The sequence below is a fragment of the Lynx rufus genome, unplaced genomic scaffold (genome assembly GCF_022079265.1).
Source record: "Lynx rufus isolate CCGP_SWC_20201006 ecotype Redwood Valley unplaced genomic scaffold, mLynRuf1.p SCAF_13, whole genome shotgun sequence".
Classification (NCBI taxonomy): domain Eukaryota; kingdom Metazoa; phylum Chordata; class Mammalia; order Carnivora; family Felidae; genus Lynx; species Lynx rufus.
In genome coordinates this window covers 45,317,381-45,340,520 of record NW_025814827.1, presented here as the reverse complement: position 1 = coordinate 45,340,520, position 23,140 = coordinate 45,317,381, and the positions used below count along the sequence as shown (strand labels likewise).

The window sequence follows — 23,140 nt, the reverse complement described above, 5'->3', positions numbered from 1 at the left end:
TCAGAAACTTGAAGACAAGGTCCCTACAACCTTCTCTCCTGTATCCTCAAATGATCCAGATATAAATATTTTAGCACAGTCGCCTGTGTATTTCTGAGGAAGTGTCTGCACAACCGGTCCCTTATTTATAAAGCTCACAAATGCTGTATGACCTGTAATGCTATACCAGCTAATGATCTCTCCCAGAACAGTTGACATGGAAGGATTTTACTTCCACTTCTCACAAGGAGAAAGATGGAGAATGAGAGACGATTACAAAGCAGAATATTTTAATCCATCTTCTCGATGATCTTTGGGGGCTGTGTGCTAATATTTAAATTGAAGAGGAGGGAGGAGACGGACTGAGGATGGAGAGAAGCCGAGGAGATGGGGGCGGAGCTAGCTCAGCCTATAAAACCCCATGCTAAAAGGGAAGCACATTCGTGTGTGCCAGGGCCACTCTCTCGTAACCTAGAGAGATGGGGCAGTCTGTGCCGTGAGGACGGAGCTTGGAAGAAAGAAAACAAGGACAGGAAAACAAACGAGACATAAGAGGACATCTGGAGAAAGCGGAAGGCAGAAGACAGGGAGGGGAAAACAAACCCACAGCAGGTGGAAACAAGATCTAGAGCAAACCGGTCTGGTCCACAGTTGTTTTTCTGGAAGAGAGAAAAGTACCGGAGGACTGAGGACTGCCTTTTTTTCCTTCAGTTAATGAAAACTCTTATCTTCATCATAAAAGAAAAGGCTAAGGGGAGGTAAAGACAATCTTTGTTTTCTTGGGGGCAGAGCTGAATGAAACCCAGATTAGCTCTTTGAAGCGGCTAAAATAAGCCACTGCCTGGTACACATTGCAGAACCATTCTGGTCTCTGAAGATCTACATCCCCTTCAGGAAAATTCCAGCTGGAGTAGCTGGCACAGTTCTATTTTTATATTTAAATATCTATGTCTCTTTTCCCCCCATTTTTAACAACCCTTTCCTTGTTTGTAAGCACGAGTGACAAGAAAGTGTCAATACAGAATAGGAAGATTTTCAGTTTTTTCTTTTATCTGCCTGAGTCTTTTTTAAGAGGGTAGGAGTGGTCCTTATTTCAGAAAAGGACATTTCAATTTGAAAGACAATCTCTTAAAATATATTTACACCCACACATATTTAGAAAGAGAGATACCTTTCGGAGGTTGAAATCCAATGGGAAAGATGGAAAAAGGAGCCAGGCACCGAAACAACACTGAAAAGAACCACCCAGGTGGGAGCAAATCGGATACCACCCCGGAGTCTGGTTCTGGAGGGGGCGGAGTAGCCCTGAAGAAAGAGATTGGATTGGTCAGTGCTTGTGGTATCATTGTAGGTGAGTCCAATTTCCTTTCCCATCCACCACTCCTCCCCTTCTCTGGTGGTCCTCTTGTGGAACCTATGCCCCCTCTAAAGTGCTATTTTTGCTTCCTACTCCCTTAGAAAAGGATTGTCATTCACCTGTGCTGTAACCCATCCCCAGTGGTCATATTTGATGGGTCTAGGAAGCTGTGTATGTCTTGCATCTCTTCCTTCAAAGCAGGCTGAGCAGTTCTGTCCAGTGTTCATAGAATGGAGCAAAGAGGGTTCACACACCTGGCTGATGGTCAGCATTGCCTGGGAGTTTGTTGAAAATACAAGTCTTCTGGCTCCACACTTGAAGGTTCTGATCCAGTTGGCTTAAAGTGGGGCTAGGGAACCTGAATTTTTAACAGGGTTTCATGCAGCCATCTCTTTAGCAGGTTGGGGACTGTCTTGAGACATATTTAGTAGATGTTTGGTTGTTTTATGTCCTATGAAACATAGGGGGCCTAGGGAATGGATAATAAAAATGGCTACAACGGCGCTAATAATACCTTGCCTTCCTATAGCTTTTTTCATCTTATGCAGCACTTTCACTTTGTAAAGTAGATGTGATGGGGCTGTTATTCCCATTTCACAGATGAGGAAATAAATTATGGAGAAAGGGAGAGACAGATTGTGCCTCTCTGTAAACAGACAGTTTGCAGTTTCTCTAGTTGCCTGTGAGTCTGCCCACCTCCTAACATTCATGGAAGACCTTATGAGGCTCTCAAAGAATGACTAGAACGTGGAGTCAAGGAGGAACCGATGGTTAAAATGGGTCCCAGCTGGAAGACTTTGACTTTGAGGCTGGGGGGCCTGAGTGTTCCTGAGAGTGCCAGTATAGGCCACTCCAACCCCCTAACCGCACACTGCTTGGCAGAGGGTCCCAAATATGGTTCTGTCTCTAGACAACACATCTTCCTCTTTCCAGAGAGGCCCTGGAGATGGATGGGCAATGGCTCATTACTTCGGAGAGTGAGCATTTCTTCTGTTTTTGGTCGAAGGTTTTACAGACTTCCCAGAGAATGGGGTGAGGGATGGTCAGGCCAGATATGTTTGTGTCCTCTCTCCAAAGTTCCTTTTGAACTTTTTTCTATTGCCCTATTGCCCTATTGTCCTACTGCCCATGAATCAGTGTCTCTGGATGAGCCCATATTACATGCACAGAGGCATTTTGGCACCCGAGCAATAATGACATTGGAGAACGCCCTTGAAATCAAATAAAATCAGTATAGTATTCAGATAATCCTCTTCACCTCTACACCCAGACTTTGGTGATCATGTTATCTCCACTCTGTTTTCAAAATGGAATCCCATTCTATCTAATTCTCTTGACTCTGGGAGGTTTTCCAGGCATCTACAGTTAAAAGAAATGTAATGTTATTTTAGAAAATTACAATCATGATCTGAATCTCTCATTACCTTTTCTTTGCTTCTCCTTTATCTCAATTGCTCAAAAAATGAGATCAGCAAAGTACTCAATACGTACAGCACATGCCAATTTATGGTCTATAAATAGCCCAGAGCCTGTTACCTCTTTCACCAGTTTGACTGATAGGATTAAGCATTTTCCTCCTCTTATTCATATGCAGATGTGTACACCTACATGCACACAAGCACAATCAAACCTCTTTCCTGCCTCAGCCTTGCTCACCCACCTCTGTATATGTGCAGGTATTCAAGGGTGGAGGACATTTCTCTATATCCTGAGGTTGTTCTTGTCTCTTTCTTCAACAGGTTTCTAAATGTTGAAGAAATACAATCTTAGTTGGGTAAATATTACTACTGCTTTACCCACAATCTCATAGATTGAGCTTCAGTGTGAAAATAGTCCCAATATTCCCATTGACATTACAGTGACAAGAATAATAACTCTAAGGTAAAGGGAGATCCCAAATAGGTGATTTCAGAGAAATCAGGATATTTTTCCAAAGTGTGAGAATCTTTGTAGAGTTAATAGGCACTATTCTAGCTCCATTTAAACTAGGGTGAGACACAGATTTTCTCTAGGATTATATGGGGGCAAAATTTTTTCTGCTTTTGTCAGAAGGACATCTGCTTCCAGGAAAAAAAATTCTTCTTGCTTCCCCTCCTGCATGGCTGTTGAATTGCAGATATGCTGAGCAGCAGCCCCATTCTCTTCTAGAGGGGTTTCTGAGTGGATGATAGTGATTCAAGTTTTTTCAAGACCAAATGCAAAAATAGAAATGGCCTTTTCCATGCAGAATTGAGTGATCTGGTGTTCAACTTCAAGACTGTGGAAGAAGGAAAATTAGAAGGCAAAAAGAGGAAAGAAATTTCCTAAGTGAGTCCGGTGATATGGTATGGGAAAGTAACATCTGCCCCAAATCCAACTATCTCATACCCAATTGACTTCATACAAGCTCATAAAATTTTATTAGCAAGCATCATTGATGATCTAAAGTAGGAATAATAGAATGGTAGGTGTTACAAGAATGTAGACTGAACTAATAGAAACCCATGCCCTAGAGTTACTTATAATCTGACTGGAGAGATGACATTCATATACATTAAACAAATAATGAAATTAATGAAATAGTTGAGTTGTGTAAGAGCTGAATAAGGTCAAAGTTAGGTGAATGGTAGGAAGCACAAGGAGAGAAGTCTCATCCAGCACTAGATTAAGAAATATCTTGAGGATGTTGGAAAAGATGGAATAGAGAAGATGATTCTAGGAGATTTCATAGGTAAAACATTGACAACTAGGGGCAGCTGGGTGGCTCATTCGGTTAAGCGTCCGACTTCGGCTCAGGTCATGATCTCACGGTCCATGAGTTCGAGCCCCGCGTCGGGCTCTGTGCTGACAGCTCAGAGCCTGGAGCCTGCTTCAGATTCTGTGTCTCCCTCTCTCTCTGACCCTCCTCCGTTCATGCTCTGTCTCTCTCTGTCTCAAAAATAAATAAACATTTAAAAAAAAGAAACTTTAAAACGTTAACAACTAAACTGTTATTCCCTTGAGCAAAAACAAAAAAAAAAATGTATCTTCTACATCTCTGAATCTTTAGTGTTTAGCCCTATATGGAACAATAACTCAAATGATTGTTGGACTTTATTGGCTCTTGGGAAAGGTCTGCATATAGTAGTAATAAGAAGTGTTTATCTGAAGGACTGTTGGGAACCTGGCTTGAAAATCTTTAAGCAAGGAATAATTTCATCAACATAGACAATTAGGTTGGGCCATTAAAAAAAAAAATTTTTTTTAAAGTAAGCTCTACACTCAACATGGAGCTTGAACTCACAAACCTGAGATTAAGAATTGCATGCTCCACTGGCTGAGCCAGCCAGGCATCCCAGGCCATTTTAATTTTTAATATCACCTTTACCTTAATCTAACCAGTCTATTGTTCTCCATGTACTTGGCTAAGGAAATCTGGTGACAACAGATGAACTTAGATTTCACTATGAATGTGTAGTTCCCCCAAAATCTAAAGAGAGTGTGACACAGCAGCAAAATTCATCTAATGATACCGAAGTTACTGTTAAGAGCTATCTTTTTTTTTTTTTAGATTTTACTTTTTAAGCAATTATCTCCATCCAACATGGGGCTCAAACCTACAACCTCAAAATCAAGAGTCGCACGTTCCACTGACTGAATCCCCAAGAGCTATCATTATTAAGCACTTAATATACGCCAGACACTTGTGCAGTTACCCAACATCATTATCCTATTTATCCCTCACCATACCTGGCATGGTAGGCACTTATCTCTTTCTCCAGATAAGGAAATGGAGGCTCAGATGGATAAGCAACTTGTTGAAGATCACATAGCTAAAAAGTATTGAAGGCAAGATTCAAACCTAGAGCTTGTCCAATTCTGAATTGAACTTTTAAGCATTATTCTCTACTATTTCTACTTTTATGTTCTAAAGGAGTGTTTTCCTTTAGACCCTGGGCAGAGGTCCCTCTTTGTATATATACATATATGGGGTTTTTTTCTTTTTCTTTTTCTTTTTCTTTTTCTTTTTCTCTTTCTTTCTTTTTCTTCTTTCTTTCTTTCTTTTTGAGAGAGAGAGAGTGCATGCACACATGGAGGAGGGGCAGAAGGAAAGAGAGAGAATCTTAATCAGGCTCTACACCCAGCCTGGAGCCCGCCCTGGGGCTTGATCTCACAACCATGAGGTCATGACCTGAACTGAAATCAAGAATCAGATGCTCCATGGACTAAGCCACCCAGGCACCCCTGAGATATTTTTTTTAAATAGTATTTATTGGGGTTCCTGGCTTGCTCAGTTGGTGGAGCATGCAACTCTTGATCTTGGATTGTGGGTTCAAACCCCACATTGGGTGTAGAGATTACTTAAAAATAAAATCTTTGAAAGAGTAAAGATAAAAGAGTAGTATTTATTGAGCTCTTACTAAATGCCCACAGTTCCTGTGCTATGAGTTTTTATGCATATTACCTTATTTAATCCTGACCATAATCCCATGGAAGTAGATATTATGACTATCTCAATTTTTTTAATTAAAAAAAATTTGTTAATGTTAATTTATATTTGAGAGAAATATAGACAGTGTCGAGTGGGAGAGGGGCAGAAAGACGGGGAGACACAGAATCTGAAGCAGGCTCCAGGCTCTGAGCTGTCAGCACAGAGCCCAATGTGGGGCTCAAACCCATGAACCAAGAGATCATGACCTGAGCTAAAGTGGGATGTTTAACCCACTGAGCCACCCAGGCGCCCCTCTATTTTTAAACATGGGGAATTGAGTCACAGAACTGGTAGGTAATTTGCCAGTGGTCACACAACCGATTACTGAGATGGTCTGACTCCAGGGCCAAAGCTTTTAGCTATTCTTTATTTCTAATCAGTAACAAAGAGAAAAAGGAGTAAGGCCAGTGTGTATTGTGTGGTGGGGGAATGGGCCACGGAAGACCATAACTATGACATCAGAGCATCAGAGCCAGTAAAGACCATGGATGTCTGGTACTGAAAAGGCTGGGGGAAAACATTTTTTTTTTTTTAAGGCTATTTGTCAACAAAAAAGTGTGGCTATCTGTATAACCATATCAAAATGGCACTAGGCTGATTTGGAAAATTTTCAAGTCCAAAAGATTTTCAGACCCATGTGTTTTATACCACGTTAGAAGATTTTATATTTTAGTCTCTAGTATGATGTATTAGCTTTCTAATCCCCCAAATGTCTATTGGATGTTAAACAGAGGGTTGGAGTGTGAAAATTTCTTCTTGAGTTTGCACTACAACTTTTTAAAAAAACATGGAGGGATTAAAATTTGGTTCATTCAGGATGCAAACATGTTTAAAACTCATTGTTCTCAGAGAAAACTCTGAGACAGAAGCCAAGTAGGAGGCTTGTCAAAAGAAACACATCTTGGTTAGTAAAGAAAGGCTTACCCAGCAGTGTAATCATAATAGTAAGTAGCGGGCGCCTGGGTGGCTCAGTCGGTTGAGCGTCCGACTTCGGCTCAGGTCATGGTCTCACAGTCTGTGGGTTCGAGCCCCACGTCAGGCTCTGTGCTGACAGCTCAGAGCCTGGAGCCTGTTTCCAATCCTGTGTCTCCCTCTCTCTCTGCCCCTCCCCCAGTCTCACTTTGTCTCACTCTGTCTCTCAAAAATAAATAAATATTTAAAAAATAATAATAATAGTAAGTAGCTACCATTTACTGAGCACTACTATGCACTGATAGTAGTATCTTGGTCAGTGCTTTATGAATATACTCTTCTAGGGGCGCCTGGGTGGCTCAGTTGGTTGGGCATCCAACTTCAGCTCAGGTCATGGTCTCGCGGTTTGTGAGTTCAAGCCCCACGTTGGGCTCTGTGCTGGCAGCTCAGAGCCTGGAGCCTGCTTCAGATTCTGTGTCTCCCCCTGTCTCTGCCTCTCCCCCTGTCTCTGCCTCTCCCATGCTCATGCTCTGTCTCTCTGTCTCTCAATAATAAATAAACATTAAAAAAATTGTTTTAAATGAATATACTCTTCTAATACCTTGTAATTAGTACTGTCATAAAAAGGAAGGGTTTGAATGAATAAGTGGGCAATGACAGACCCAGGATTCCCCCCATGTCATTGAACTCTGAAGCCATTGGGCTTAACCAAAGCTCTCCACAGCATGTAACATGGGGCAGCTGGGGACAGGGATCCTGTTGCATGCTTCCTGCCTCCAGGAAACTCGGAGCTCAAGGAGCAATCTGGTTGAGGCTGCTACTGGCAGGACTATAATATGTTCTCCCAAAGAGCAGAGTTATGCAGATTGAGTGACTAGCAAGAGACTCTTGGGATCAGGAGAAGAAAATAGGAACCCAGAAGGTAAAAAAGTATGTCCAAGAAACAAAACCAAATAGCTCATCTTATTTAGAAAAACAACAACATCAAAAATACCCTGTACCCAGATCAAATGACCTTCTGGGACAGGCTGGCACCATATATATATCTTTTCTGAATTAAAACAGCTTATTAAAGTGGTGTGGAGGTAAGGGGCATACAGATTGGGGTTTCTCAAATTGCCTGGTTACCAGGGTTTTTGGCTTTCTTCTGAGGGTTAATCCAGCATCACAGCTGCCTATAAAGAAATGCCTCAGGAGATTCTTTCGTTGCTCTTGTTTTGTTTTTAATGTTTGGGGTGATGAGGGAGTGTCAAAAAAGCAGGCATGAGCAAATAATTCCGAGAATATATTCTGAACCCCCAAAATAACAACGATGTAGAGCCCAGGGAACTAGAAATTGTTCCTTTGCAATCTTTAACTCTTGGCTGAGCATATAGAGCAAGAAAGACTATGCTTGCTCCCCTCCCAGAACACGCCTACGGATGAGGCGCCCTGAGTTGCTTCTCTCTGGAGATCTGGAAATGATAAACTGCAGGTTGCTGCTGGGGACAGAAATGGGAGCTGCTGGTTATAGGATTTGAGACTCGTCCATATTTTTTTTTAAAATCTTTTTTTCAACGTTTATTTATTTTTGGGACAGAGAGAGACAGAGCATGAACAGGGGAGGGGCAGAGAGAGAGGGAGACACAGAATCGGAAACAGGCTCCAGTCTCTGAGCCATCAGCCCAGAGCCTGATGCGGGGCTCGAACCCACGGACCGCGAGATCGTGACCTGGCTGAAGTTGGACACTTAACCAACTGCGCCACCCAGGCGCCCCGAGACTCGTCCATATTTTAACATTCAGCACTCACCGAGCATATTATATGCTGGATCATGTGCTGAGCACTGGTCAATTTTATTTCTAAGAAGCAAAATTATGCTTCAGGTTTATTTTAAGCTATTTTATTTATAGAATGAATGAAGTTTGAGCTAAGAAGCTTTGTTGATTACATCTCATCCCTCATTCTTTGTCACAGTCACAAGTATTCCCATTGGTTTGCTCCCTACCTTAAATATCCTCAGCATTAGCACTGACGTCACTTCTGGGGAGATGGTTTCACAATATGCCAGAAGATGTTCCAGGCAACCTCACACCACGCTTCATGTGTGAAGGTGGATTATCCAGAGAGGGTACCCTTGCTGCAGAATTATCAGTATACTTTTTTCATCTGTATGTAGATTTTAAAGGTACCTGTTTGTATATCTATGAAATGCATAAATGCTTTAGCTGCTTCTTTAGAGTACAATTCTGCATAGAGTATTTAGAAAGCAGCTAATACACACAGGTCATGTTGCCTTAGAGATAAGGAATCATTTGTTAAGTAGATCCTGATGCTGTAGTAGAAGGGGTATAATGAATTTGTCCATGATTTGTATCAGAGTGTTGTTGAAAGGGAAGAAGCATAAATGATGTAGCAGAAGTGGAGGGGCTTTGAAGAGAGTCTTAGGTTTGCAAGATGCTTGCCTATTTATAAGCTTCATAACCTGCAACAAGTTAATTATCAGTTTACTTACCTGTAGAACAGAAGTTTTTTGTGAAGTATTAAAACAAAGCTGGTATCCTATGATATATATTCAATAAATATTAGTTTCTTTCTCTCCTTGAGCTCCTCCTCCTCCACCACTACCCTTACTTCCCCTCCCACCTCCAGTCCCCTGACACGCACTCATTAATTCTGGTTCAGAAATTTAGGTTGGGAGGTGCCTGGGTGGCTCATTTAGTTGAGCATCCAACTCTCCAACTCTTGATTTCAGCTCAGGTCATGATCCCAGGGTCATGGGATCAAGCCCTGAGTCAGGCTCCACACTCAGCATGGAGCCTGCTTGGGATTCACTCTCTCTCTCAATCTCTCTCTCTCTCTCTCTCTCCCTCTGCCACTCCTCCAGTTCCTGCTTGCTTTCTCTCCCTCCCTCCCTCTCTCTCTCTCTCTCAAATAAAAATAGAAAGAAAGAAATTTAAATTGGACTGATCAGGCAAGAGAAGAACTGGCCAACTCAGTTCAAACCTGACCTGCTTATCAACCAGCCAACGCTTTCCCCTTCCTCTCTGCTGATTTGAGTCTTCTTACTCATCAGCATCCATCTTGTACTTCCCCTCTTCCAGGAAGCTTGTTGTGTGTGGCCCACGCCGGTGGGCCTTTCCATCCTTAGTATCCTGTCATACAGCACAGTTGTTGTCAGCTCCATGTCCACTTACATGCCCTCACTTCATACACTTCCTTGAGGGTAAAGACTCAGTGTTACTCATTTTCACATCCCTGAGTATTCAGCCTGGCACATGGCAAATGCTTAGAAAGTATTTGTTGAATAATAGCAGCCAGTTAAAAACAAATCATCCACTGGAGATATTTCCCAACAATGTAAATATACTTAATGCTACTGAACTGTACTTTTTTTTTTTTATCAAGAAGGTACCATCTTCAGATTCGTTTTTTTTCTAACATTTATTTATTTTTGAGACAGAGAGAGACAGAGCATGAATGGGGGAGGGTCAGAGAGAGAGGGAGACACAGAATCTGAAGCAGGCTCCAGGCTCTGAACAGTCAGCACAGAGCCCAACTCACAGGGCTTGAACTCACGGACCGCGAGATCATGACCTGAGCCAAAGTCTGACACTTAACCAACTGAGCCACCCAGGCACCCCTGAACTGTACACTTAAAAATGGTTAAGATGGTAAATATAATGTTATATGTCTTTTACTACAACAAAATATTCTTTAGCTTAAAATTGGGTTATTCCCATGAACAGTAAATGTTTGTGCTTGGCATAAAAAAAAATCATCCAAGTTCCAATCTAAAAGGGATTTTAGGGATTAGCCAGATAATGACAATGAGGCTTGAAGTTAGAACAGTGTTTCTCAACGTCAGCACTGTTACCTTCTGGGCCAGACACTTTTTGGTTGTGGGGGGCTGTCACATGTATTGAAGGATGAATGCTTAACATCAGCCATGACCTCTTCTCACTAGATGCCATAGCACCCCCTCCCCCAGTTGTAACAATCAAGAGTGTCTCTAGTCATTGCCAACTGTCCCCTGGGGCTGGGGGACATGGTGCAAAATTGCCCCTGGATGAGAACCACTGTTGTAGAAAAAACCTGTCTCTGCTAGTGCCTTCTTCCCCAACAAGACAGGGAGATGCTGGAGGTCAGATGTGAATGTTAGTGGGCATATGTGAGGATGCAGCACTCGTAGCCCTTCAAGCCAGGATGCTATGCTTTTCAGGGGCTGGTGGGTGGTGGTTGGCTCCGTCTTGTCATTAGAAGTCCATGTGTGAACAAGTGCTTCCCAATTACCTTTTAAAGCAAGCATGTACAGAGTGGGTGCTCAATAAATACTTTTTGAGATGCAATTACCTGCTGGCCGCCCACTTACAGCATCTAAAAATTATACCTAGACAGGCAGACAAATGACTCAGAGAATGCTTCATGGTCCTGGCTCTACAGCGCTGTTTTGGAGCCAAGCTTCCAAAGCAAGCCCATTGGATTCTTCTAGATATAGACTCTATCTCTACTGCTATAAATCCTAGCAATTCCTTATATTTGCTAGCATTTTACAGACTATAAAGTGCTCCCACACATACATGACCTCCACCCTCCTTTTTTTTTTTCATATGTGACCTCCCTTGATTCCCATAACAACCTTGTGAGGTAGTCAGGGCAGGAACAATTATTCCCATTCAGCAGGTAAAGGAAAGGGCTGTCAGAAAAATTCAGGTCACACAACTTGTGAGTGGCAAAGCAAGGAATCAATGGCTCCCCCAATTCTGAGCCTTCTGCCCTTTTCATTTTTCAGTAAGGAATCCAAAACAGCAGAGTCCTGCAGCACCTTCCACATGTTTATTCTGCCAGAGATAGCAACTCTGCAGGGCACATGTCAGTCTTGACCTGTTGTCACCCTGATGTAACTATTTGTATGGTCCTAATGGGAAAGTCTATACAGGGTAGGAAACATGGTGAGCTTCCTGCCATGAGGATCAAGGCCCCCAATATACCAGATCCTGCTTCCACACTTCCCCCAGTCCTGAAAATCCTGAGATCTTCTCAGCCAGTTTAAGGAAGAAGCATAAAGAAAGTTCACCTGGCTTTCTCTAAACATTATAGAAATGGACAGAACCTCCAAGCCCTAAGAGGATCTCTGATTAGACTCTAAGACTAGCATGAGCTATTAAGGAAGGCCAAAAGCTTTTGGATTAGAGGGTCTGTTGGGCATTAGAAGTCTGTAATTCCATGCCGTAGGAACTTCTTTGATGCCTACAGCATTCTAGTGTGGACAGGCCTGGATGTGAGTAAGGCCTTAATAGGAGTCACATGAACATTGGCCCACAAGTGGGGAAATCAAGTTATACATGGCAAATGTGGATTTTCTTAATTCCAAATTTTTTTCTGGTGAAGACTTGCCCACTGATATAACCTGGAGTGGTTTGCTTGGCTTTTCTTTGACAGAAGAAGCCAAGTTGGGCCTCATTGTCCAGGCATCCTAGGACTCATTTTTTACCAGAGAAGATCTATATGATAAGGTGATTATATTACTAATTGGGATGGATGAAAGGAAGGATTGAAACCTTGGCTATACCAGATGAATGGGCATCTCATTCTTAAATGGTTTTATAGACAATGAGTCTAAGAGTAAAACAATGGAGAAAAGCATCCCTACAGTAATCAACTTTCTTTCAACCTCTCATCAAGAAAGGTCCATAGTCAAGATAGAAAAGACCTTTCTCACTTCTCCTTTTTCTTTTTTTATTTTTTTTTTTACGTTTATTTATTTTTGAGACAGAGAGAGACAGAGCATGAACAGGGGAGGGGCAGAGAGAGAGAGGGAGACACAGAATCGGAAGCAGGCTCCAGGCTCTGAGCCATCAGCCCAGAGCCTGACGCGGGGCTTGAACCCACGGACTGCGAGATCGTGACCTGAGCTGAAGTCGGACGCTCAACCAACTGAGCCACCCAGGCGCCCCTCCACTTCTCCTTTTTCAAAGCCACTCCAGAAAAAACACATTTGGACAGGGTCCAAGTGTAAAAGCCCTCCAGTTAAAGTCTCTATTTTGCAATTTCTAGAGGAGAGGCCCTGTAGAATAGTGGAGGAAACCCAGGCTGGGAGTCCAAGGACTTGGACTGCTTATGCAGTCCTTGCTGCCTATGCAATATGTGACTTTGGTCAAGTCTCCTCACCTCTCTAAAACTCAGTCTTAGCAAAGGTAAATATAAATGATAGTACCTGCCCTGTGCACCCAAGAAAGTAGTTCTGAGAATCAAATAAAGTAATGGATGTGAACACTTTGTAAATCACCATCGAAGGTGGTACAGTAGAAAGAAGGAATCAGATCTGTGTTCTAATTCCTTAATAAGCATCTTATCTTAATAAGTATCATCTTAGTAAAGCTGACTATTTCCTGGGAAAAGCTTGAGGCTGTGTGACAGAAGATTTAGGTTCTAATCCAGTTACTACTAACCTACTCTGTGATTTAGGCAAATAACTACCTCTCTGGGTCTCAGTTTCTTCATCCATAAAATAGGTATAGTAATACCTCTCTCATTTTTTCCCATTTGGAAAATGGGAGTAATAGTTGCCCTATTTTCTTCCCCTATAAATTGGAGACAGTAATAATAGCCAGATCACTCTCTTCAGCAGTGAAAGAAGTGGGTTGCTTTACTCATTTGCCTAAAAAACACAATTGACCTACTTTACAGGATTTGGAGGTTCCAAAGAAACGTGTACATTAAATTGTTCTGTGGACATAAGTTCTAGATGAATGTCTGACATCATTCATTCAGTAAACATTTATGGAGTGTCTACTGTGTGACACTTTACAAGTGAGAGGATGCAGTAAATAGTAGGCATTACTCTTGACTAAATGTAATGTGAATGTTCTTTCAGCTTCAGAACACAGCTCTGTGTAACATTCCTTCCCCTGCAGAAGCTCCAGAGGCCACTAAGGTGGAGGAAAAGTTATCTGATTCTGGTTTTCTAGGTAGCGGCTTCCTAGAATCAGAGAGACATTCCTCTTCTTCCTGTTCTCTAGCACTCTGTTTTGGCTAGCATAATTTTTTTTTTTTTTTAGCTTATATCTTTGTAATTTTAGTTTGGTCAAAGTTAAGATTTCAGGGCAGGGGGTAGAGTCAAATTTTTATAAAGTAAAGACTCTTGTCCCAATGTCAACCCATTATGACCCTCACCATCACCTCAGCAGCTCCACAGAAGGATATGTTATCCAAGAATAAGGAGACACAGTTAAGTGATCAGACTCGCAAAGGGCTGTTGGTGTTGCACATCCCATTTTCCAGCAGCTGCCTGCCTCTGGAATGAGAAAAGGAGCACACACTCTGGAAATGCCAGAACAAAGGCTGGAGAACAGAAATGCTTACAGATCCCCACTGCAGTATTTGTTTTCCAAGAATCCTTGGTGGAACATTGACACTTAATTCCTGAGAAGACGGAATCTCTTTGATAACGTTCACTCCCACTTCCTCCTTGTGACAGCCATTCCTGGCTCTGAGAAACACCTACCCATTCCTTTCCAGCACCTTAAAGACCAAAGTCAAACCTTGTTTTTCTCCTGTATTGATTATTTTTCTAACCCCTTGAACTAGTTTTATAACTCTAGCTGTATTACTCTCCTCTTGGCTGGCTTTGAAATGCCCTACAAATTACTTTTCTGATAAATTCCTGCTAGGCAAGGAGTTTACTATCACTTTTCAGCATTGTTAGCAACCCCATCCCTTGTTCTCAACTCCCGGCACTTGGTGTCTTTCAGGGGACAGGAGCACGTTACGTTTGGCAAGTTAAGGGTCACTTGCTAGGGTAACTGTGTTCTGAGTCTTAGCACACTACCAGAAGGCCTTCTAGCCTCCACTAGCCTAACCTTCATGCAAAACACATATGGAGACTGGTGGAGGAGAGAGGGAGGCTGTTCCTATCACATAGGACTTTAAGTAAATGTACAAGAAAAGGAAAAGTCTTTAAGAACTAATGGGGCCCAGAATCTCATTTTTCTATCTCTCTTTGCCTGATGTTTAGATCACAAAGCTGAACATAAGGGATTGTTACTTCTTTTAGCTTCATCTGTATATTTAGCCCAGTTCTGTTGGGATAGACTATCTGCACAGAAGCAAGGCAAGTTTGAGACAAATGTGCTTCCTTACCATCTGAATCTAGCTGCAGACGCTGTATATCAGTCTCACGGTTGCTGCTGTCATACCTGCCTAGACCCCTTTCCTCTCCCATTAGTCATCTGAAGCTGCAGTTTTTTAGTGTGAAAAGCATTCTTTATCCAAGAGGAATAAGATGTATTATTTAAAAAAATTTGTTTTAATGTTTATTTATTTTCGAGACAGAGAGCATGAACGGGGGAGGGGCAGAGAGAGAGAGCGAGACACAGAATCTGAAGCAGGCTCCAGGCTCTGAGCTGTCAGCACAGAACCTGATGTGGGGCTCGAACTCATGAACTGTGAGATCATGACCTGAGCTGAAGTCAGATGCTCAACCGACTGAGCCACCCAGGGGCCCCAAAGATGTATTATTTTTAGAATGTGACTATTCACTGAAATAGAATGTTCCCTTTCACTGAAATAACCAGATGCATGAATTTTGGTTTAGATGTGAAAGTTCCAGGACTGGACTGAGGTTGAGTTGTGGTTGAGATCTGAAAGTCGTTTTTGAAAGTTGAATGTAAAATCTCATACTCTGCATCTTGTTCAGCCCAGATATGGTTCCAAACCCCCTAAGAGAGGTGGTGGGAGTTTCAGATGTCCTCAGAACATTGTCAAACCAAGCTGGCCTCATAATACTCCAGTTCTGATTTTCTACCTGCATTCACTTAGTCTCTGATTCTTCCCTCAGCCCTCAAAGAGCTTTCTTTCAAAGAACCTGTGCAGTGCACCCTGATCACCTTGAATCACAAGAAGTAGAGGAAAGCTTGGGATGGAGCATGTCAGGAGCTCCCCCCACCCATCTGTTCCTCCCCTGCCCAATATACACATCCCAGTAGCCAACTATTCAGTCCTTGCTACCCGTCTCACCTCTCAGGAGAAAGCTGGCCTTTCTGCACACAGAAGCAGAAATAGATTAGTGGAAAATGCACTGGATTAAGCATCAGGAGACTGGCTTCTAGATCCAATTTTACCCATCAGTAGCCGTGGAATTTGGAAAAAAGTCACTTAACCCCTCGATGTCTTAGCCTTTTTGTAAAATAAAGAGAGAAATACCTATTCTTCCTCTTCTTCCTGAATTTCGTAAGGTTTTTGTGAGGGTCGCATGAAACAATGGAGGGGAACGACCTTTGGAAGAATATAGTGCTGAACCTTTGCACGTATTGCACTCCTACAAACCACTTCCAAGCTACTAGGACTGTTTTTATAGGGTTATTTCATATTTCTTACCAAGGGTGGGGCTGTCATGTCTGGGGTAAAAGCCAGCCTCTAGAAGTGCTATCGATGCTCCTGGGTCTTAAAAAACCCCAGGCATGGGGTATGACCACAATCTATACAAAATTTATGGCCCTTAGGCTCATTTTTGAAGCTTTCTACCCTGCAGATTGTCTCTGGGAATAGATTGCTTTTCCAGTCCTGCCGTTTCCAGTTAGTCTTAAGATTTCTGTTGCCTCGAGTAGCCCAGTAAGAGGGTCTTAAAGTTCAATACCTGAGCCACTACTTGCTACCATGTAGACTTGGACAATGCACTTGATATCTCTGAGACTCAGTTTCCTCCTCTGTAAAATGGATAAAATTATATCTGACTCCATAGGGGTATCCTGAGGACCAAAGGAGACATGTAAATTATTACTAGACACACCTGCCTGAAGGTGTGTTCCAAAGGCATTTTAGGATCAAACCAGAGATGAGACCACTGCTGCAAATGCCGGTCTTGCCAATTGTGCTGACTCCACTGTCTTCCCTGACAACCTTGGTGCCTCCTGCAGGGAACATCATTGGCTCTGGGATCTTCGTCTCGCCAAAAGGTGTGCTGGAGAACGCCGGCTCTGTGGGCCTTGCTCTCATTGTCTGGATTGTGACTGGTCTCATCACAGCTGTGGGAGCCCTGTGCTATGCTGAGCTTGGTGTCACCATCCCCAAATCTGGAGGTGACTACTCCTACGTCAAGGACATCTTTGGAGGACTAGCTGGGTAAGAGGACCCACAAAGGCCTGTGTTGTCTAGAAGCCAAGGCCAGTGGTTTCCAGTGTGCCTAGGAGAGCTAAAGAATAGGATTCCTCTTTTGCTTCCCTGTCATGGTCACTAATGTAGCTGTGTGTCCCCTTGATTCTTCTGAGGATGGCAGAAGAACCAGGTTGTAGTTTTTACCTCTTTGTTGATTTCAGTGGGCAAGATTCTATGAGTGGTAACAAATTGGGCTTTATGACAACTCTGACCATAGACTCACAGAGAAAGCACATCACAAAACAAAGCCCTTTTGTTTTACAAATTAGAGTGACCACCTAAGAAATGGGGTACCCTCTTCTCACACTATCAAGGATGAGGCCTCCCAGCAGAGTCAGCCCCTGATCTTGAATTTCCTCAGCTTCTGCAGCCCTGCTACTGAGGAGCTGAACCCTTACCAGGGGGCCAAGAATGTGGAGGGCACTTTCTCCTCATGCCCCCACTCAGTGCCGCCCCTGGCAGTTGCTTAAAGTGGCCACACCCTAAGCATGTCCTGGCTGTCAGAATTCTCAGGTTGCCTATTTTATTTTCCACCACTGGATTCTAGGAGCCAGGGCTCAGAGAAGAGATGATAAAAGGAGAGGGGAGAGAGAAGAATGCCGAGACATGTGTTCGCACTAGCAGACACTTAGCTCCTCGTCGTCAAACCACTTTATTGTCATTGCAGAGGGCCAACTGTCTCATTGAGCAGGGGTTGGGGTCCTCAGCATCCCTGAAAATGAAAAGGAAACGTACTCCTTTAGCCCACCCACCTCTACTGCCCAGTGACTTGCCCAGGTTTCTTTTGATGACTCCTGAATCCCTGCCATGCATGTCATTGGGGTGGGAGTCTCTGTGGCTGTCTTGGGTCAAGTTCTGTCCTGTTCCCCCTTCAGGTTCCTGAGGCTTTGGATTGCGGTGCTGGTGATCTACCCCACCAACCAGGCTGTCATCGCCCTCACCTTCTCCAACTATGTGCTGCAGCCTCTCTTCCCCACCTGCTTCCCCCCAGAGTCTGGCCTTCGACTCCTGGCTGCCATCTGCTTATGTAAGTGCCATCTGGGCCTTGCTCCTAGGACGGCCTCTTTTGGCCTTCCTGGTGGTCCGCTTGTCTCTGATTCTCCTTCCTCTCCCTCTTTCTTTCCTTCCCTCCTTTATTTCCACGCCCCCCCCCCATTACTTTTCCAACATGTGTGCCTTGGATGAATTGATTATGCGTATAATTATCTGGTGTTAAAAAAGAAGAAACTAGGGTGCCTGGGGTGGCTCAGTCGGTTGAGCATCTGACCGGCTCAGGTCATGATCTCATAGCTCGTGAGTTCGAGCCCTGCGTCGGGCTGTGCTGACAGCTCAAAGCCTGGAGCCTGCTTCAGATTCTGTGTCTTCATCTCTCTCTGCCCCTCCCTCACTCATGTTCTGTGTGTGTGTGTGTGTGTCTCTCACATTAAAAAATTTTCAAAAAAAAAAAAAAAAGAAGAAGAAGAAGGAGAAACGTAAATAGCTGCTCAGGGGCACAGTAATTTTCACCAGCAAGGTTCTTTACATCATACACAGCACTTTCACCTATATTATCTGATCTGAGCCTCATGACAAATCCATGAGGTAAGCGGGGCCAATATTATCACTTTCCTAGAGCAGGTAAGTACAAGAGCCAGGCAAATGAATACTCAAGGTGGCAGGCCCTGAGTGGAGCCCAGATCTCCTAATTCCTTCTCTTTCCAGCACATACACTGTGGAGGCTCCCTGATGCTTGTAGGAAGATTTTTTTTCTGCCTTCATCCATCTCTACCTCAATCTGCCAGTTCACAGCTTAAAACTCTTTGGGAGGAGAGTGTAAAGCTGTGAGTTGGGAGAAAATAAGTGCATTGTCTATGCTCTCTACACTTAATATGCTTTCTACCTAACTGGGGAGAAGAGCCGCAGAAACAGATTCTGTAGTAAGGATTCAATTTCAGTAAAATTTCAGAGAAGGGGCAGGGGTGCTCGGGTGGCTCAGTCCATTAAGTGTCTGACTGCTGCTCAGGTCATGATCTCATGGTTCATGAGTTCGTGAGTTCAAGCCCCAGAGTTTGCTTCAGATCCTCTGTCTTCCTTTCTCTCTGCCCCCACCCTGTTCTCTCTCTCTCTCTCAAAAATAAACATTTTTTAAAAATTCAGAGAAGAAGGAAAGATGTTTGTGAGCTGGAATAGGTTAGAGATTTGTGTAGAGAAATTCTGCAACTCATATTTTTAGGAAGTCTCAGGGATCTCAATAGATTGAGATATTTTATATATTTTAACCAAAAACTAATTTTTAAAGAAAATATTTGGATTTTTTCCAGGCTCCACTTTTTGGAATTAACATGATCCCTGCCTTCTCGTACCTTTCAACACACATACACTTAGCTGAGGGCAGTGACCATCTGGGCCACACTTTTTCCCAGATCTTGATGTTTTCCCTCTGTCAGGCTGGTGGGAAAGAAGAGGAGGGGTCACTTGCCCACCCCGAGGCCTCTCACAGGGGTAGTCTCCTTGGCAAGCATGCCCTCTTTGGCAGTGGTATACAGCTCTAGGAGAGACCCCTACCATCCAAGCAGGTGGTACTATGGGGCCAAGATACTTATTTGGGGTATATTCCCTGTGCTTGGTCAGGCCTGCTTATGGCCCTAGAGGCAAAGGAATGTGGACTCCAGAACCAGGTTGCCTGAGGCTGCATCTCTGCACCACTTTCTAATTGTGGCAAGTGCTTGGCAAAGTTCCCCACCCCACCCTGCTGTGAGATGGAGGTTGTAATCCTGCCTGCACAGGAGGTCATGGTTGTAAGGATTGCATGAGATAATAAATGTTCTTAGCACAGGGTCACGTAGTCACTGAGGGTGGTCATTCAGTCCTTGCTTGCTAGCTGGATCCAGAGCTGGGAGAAGTGTGGGGAGGGGGAAGGTGGCATGGGAATGCAGGAAGAGTTGCTATTTCTGCTATCAGACAGGTTAATGGAGGTAGGAAGGAGGACCACATAAGTGCTGGCCACTGCTATTTCAGTGTCTCGTGCACACAGCCTCGGCTTCCTTTTTCCTGCTGATACTGCTAAAGTATCTCAGACAGGAGGCCACCCTTACTCTCCAACAAGAAATTGACAACCATGAGACTGGTCACTCTGTCCCCGCAGAGAAAAACCAGGCCACACAGTGGAGTTGCCTTGGCAGCTGACCCCACAGCCTCCTTTGCCTTCCCCCAAACTGCCAAGGGTAGCTGATCCCTTGTGCCAAGACCCTCTGCAGTTGTATAGCCCCATAGATACCCCCTCAGGTCAGACAAGGTTATCTCCTGCCTATAGCCCAGCTCTGGAAAGACAGTTGTGCATTGTCCCCTCCACAGCCCACTCCTCAACTGGACGCTGCTAGCACCAAGCCAAGGAGGAATTTAGAAACTCTGATGACAAAATGACAAAGTCCTCTCCTCTCCTAATTCCTGCCATTAAAGGTTCAATAAAGCTTATCTGACCTGTCCTCTGCCTCCTAAGTAGAACTGCAGGGAGATTATCTCCAACTTAACATTGGTCAATCTTGTTCTCCAGAGACAGGAATTTTTCATTGTCCTTGAGCTAAGTATTCAAGTACTTTTTTACCTTCATAAGCAGAAAAATCTAAAACCCAAACTTATTTCTCCTTATTTCTTTTGGCAGAAATGGAAAATAGCTCCTTACCTAACCCCTTGTGCTACCCACTTCTTCCCAAATGTGAAGGCCATGTGGAGCCCATGACCCCTCTCCCGGCAGGGGTGTACGTGCAGACATAGCCACACACTCACATTTTCTCACCAGATGCTACCAGCTGCTTTGAGTCTGTGCAAAGAAAGTTCTGTTTTCTGGTTTGTTGAATACTTTTTTTTTCTTCTGTTTTTGGAATCCACTTCTATAGGCCCTCTAATCATCTCTTAAGGTATTCAGTGAAAAAGGAACCAACTGTCCAGAAGGCTTGATGGATGCTACTTTCCTTAAATGCTATTATCTTTTATTCCAGCACCCTGTCCTCTTTGCAGGTGCCAGGCAAGCCAGCTGTGTAAAAATAGGCCCAGTGTTCTTTGGCAGTAGAGCCAAGAGTGGCCCAGTCTAGTCAGGTTTTTGAGAGAATCAGTAGAAAGTTTGGGATGGTCTGAATGTACTGAAATTAAAAGTTCTGCTTTCTGCTGTGTCATTTTGGTATACTGATGACAGGCCTAACCCACTGTAGGATGAGAATTTTTAAGGCCACCCTCTGTGAAGAGGTATATCATGGAGGGAGCAGGAAGACTGGGTGGGGAGCCTGGCAGGGAGACCCCATGGGCCCCTGGCTGGAGTTGGCCGTGGGAGGGAAGAGATGAAGTCAAGTCTGGTTCTGTGTTGGGGCCAAAATAGATCAGATGAGAAATGGCGGTGGGACAGCCAGTTGGAGGTAGAGAGAACCTGCTGTAACTGGCTTGCCTGCTAGGAGCCTGGCAGGTTGGGGGTGGGGGGTGGGGAGGGAGAAGGAACTGCAGAGCTGGATCTGCTTATGCAACTGCAGCTGCCACTTTGAGTTATTCTATTATGTAGGTCAAAGCTGATTATTCACTGCTGAGTCAGCAGAATATCCCTTGCCACCAGGCAGTAAGAAAAAAAGAATGTATTTTACATTCTAATTAAATGAAAAGCCTTTCTCCCTTCTCTAGAGTGGGAGGAAGGACTTAAGAAAGAGAGGGAACAGGAGGTGTTGAAACTTGGCTTTAATGCCTTCTGTGATTTCCTTGAGTGTTTCTCTCTTCTTTCTTTGTCTTTTTACTAATTTATAAATGACTATATTCTCTAGGTAAAAGATTCAAGTAGTTATATAAAGTTGGTCGACTGTGAAAACTTCCCCTTACTGTCACAGTCTTCCCCTGCCCAGTGGCCGTGCTAACAGTTGATAGGTATCTTTCTAATTCTAAATAAAATACATCTCTCCATGTATGTGTCTGGACATATAGACAAACATATTGACAGGTTATTTCTGCAGCTTGCTCTTTTATCATTTAGTTATATCTTTTGGCTATTGCCTGAGTTTCTAGTTATAAACAAAGAGGTCCCATTGACACTGAAGGAGCTTCAGGTGTTCTGGGGTCCCCCATTTGTGCTTCTTGCTTCCTAACACTGGGTTTTCCTTTGGGATCTGTCTCCCTCTCCTTGGGACTGGGCCACCTTTCACTCAAGCAGCTCTTGGTCTCCTTCCTGGCTTTGGGAGCTAGGGTCAGGTCCAGAAGCTGAAGTAGAATTTTTTCTTCTCATTCAAGTACCCTTTCCCCCCTGAATGCCTGTCCTAAAAAAGCTCCTTCTCCTTTCTCACCCTGAGGGGACAAGAGTGCGCTGCATGCATTTCACAAGCAAAAAATGCTTCTTATCTTATTTTCTATCTTTCTACTGAGATTCCTAAGAGGCTAGTCTTTTAGGGCTTCAGATTTCTCCTCCTCCTCATGCTTCTGCTTTTCTCCTTTCCCTCCTTCTCCTCCTCCTTTTTTTTCTTCTTTTTCTCTTTCTCCTTCTTTTTCTTCTTCCTTGAGCAGCTTGGAAGAGAAAGAACTTTACTATTTGTGTAACTTTTAACTCTGATTTGCTCTGCAATTCCTCTGTGGAAAGCTTCCAGGTCCTTGATGCAGGATGCTATGATAGATAAACGTGTGTATTGTTTTGCAAGTCTCTTGCAAATTAATACCTTGACATCAGAGGGTTCTAGTCTTTCCTAATTTCTAAATCCCTTAGTCTTGGTTCATTTTCCTTTGAGGTTTCTTTCACATTCTCTAACCCCAAATTTATCTCCATTTACTAAACCTGTTGCCTCAGATGCCTGGACAGCATTGCTTTCTTGCCCTCCTTAATTCCCGGAGTTCTCTGGATGTCTCATAATCCTTATATGTATGAATCCAGACAAACAGACTGCCCAGGTTTAATCCATGTATATCCAGGTTGTCTTCTTTCCCCATACATCGTCTAGCATACAGGCGTTCCTGGGTGGCTCAGTCTGACTTTGGCTCGGGTCATGGTCTCACGGTTCATGGGTTCGAGCCCTGTGTCAGGCTCTGTGTTGACTGCTCAGAGTCCAGAGCCTGCTTCAGATTCTGTGTCTTCCTCTCTCTCTGCCCCTCCCCCGCTCACGCTTTGTTTCTCTCTCTCTCTCTCTCTCAAAAGTGAATAAACGTTAAAAAAATTTTTATTAAAAATAAATAAATAAGATCTAAATACAGTTGACCCTTGAACAATGGAGGGGTTAGGGATGCTGACTCCCTGAACAATTGAAAATCCACATATAACTTTGACTTCCCAAAAACTTAACTACACTTAGCCTACTATTGACTAGAAGCTT

At 43.5% G+C, this 23,140-nt stretch overlaps 1 protein-coding gene across 1 annotated transcript in view; it reads left to right on the top strand.

Annotated features, from left to right (window-relative positions):
• The first annotated feature begins 1,150 nt into the window (after nucleotides 1-1,150).
• The window catches only part of SLC7A8 (solute carrier family 7 member 8), a 51,489-nt gene continuing 29,499 nt past the window's right edge, over nucleotides 1,151-23,140 (top strand). Inside the window, exons 1-3 of the mRNA XM_047075464.1 lie at nucleotides 1,151-1,330; nucleotides 16,595-16,799; nucleotides 17,708-17,859. Coding sequence (XP_046931420.1) covers nucleotides 1,171-1,330; nucleotides 16,595-16,799; nucleotides 17,708-17,859 — 517 coding nt within the window. The 5' untranslated portion in view covers nucleotides 1,151-1,170. The remainder of the gene's footprint in view (nucleotides 1,331-16,594; nucleotides 16,800-17,707; nucleotides 17,860-23,140) is intronic.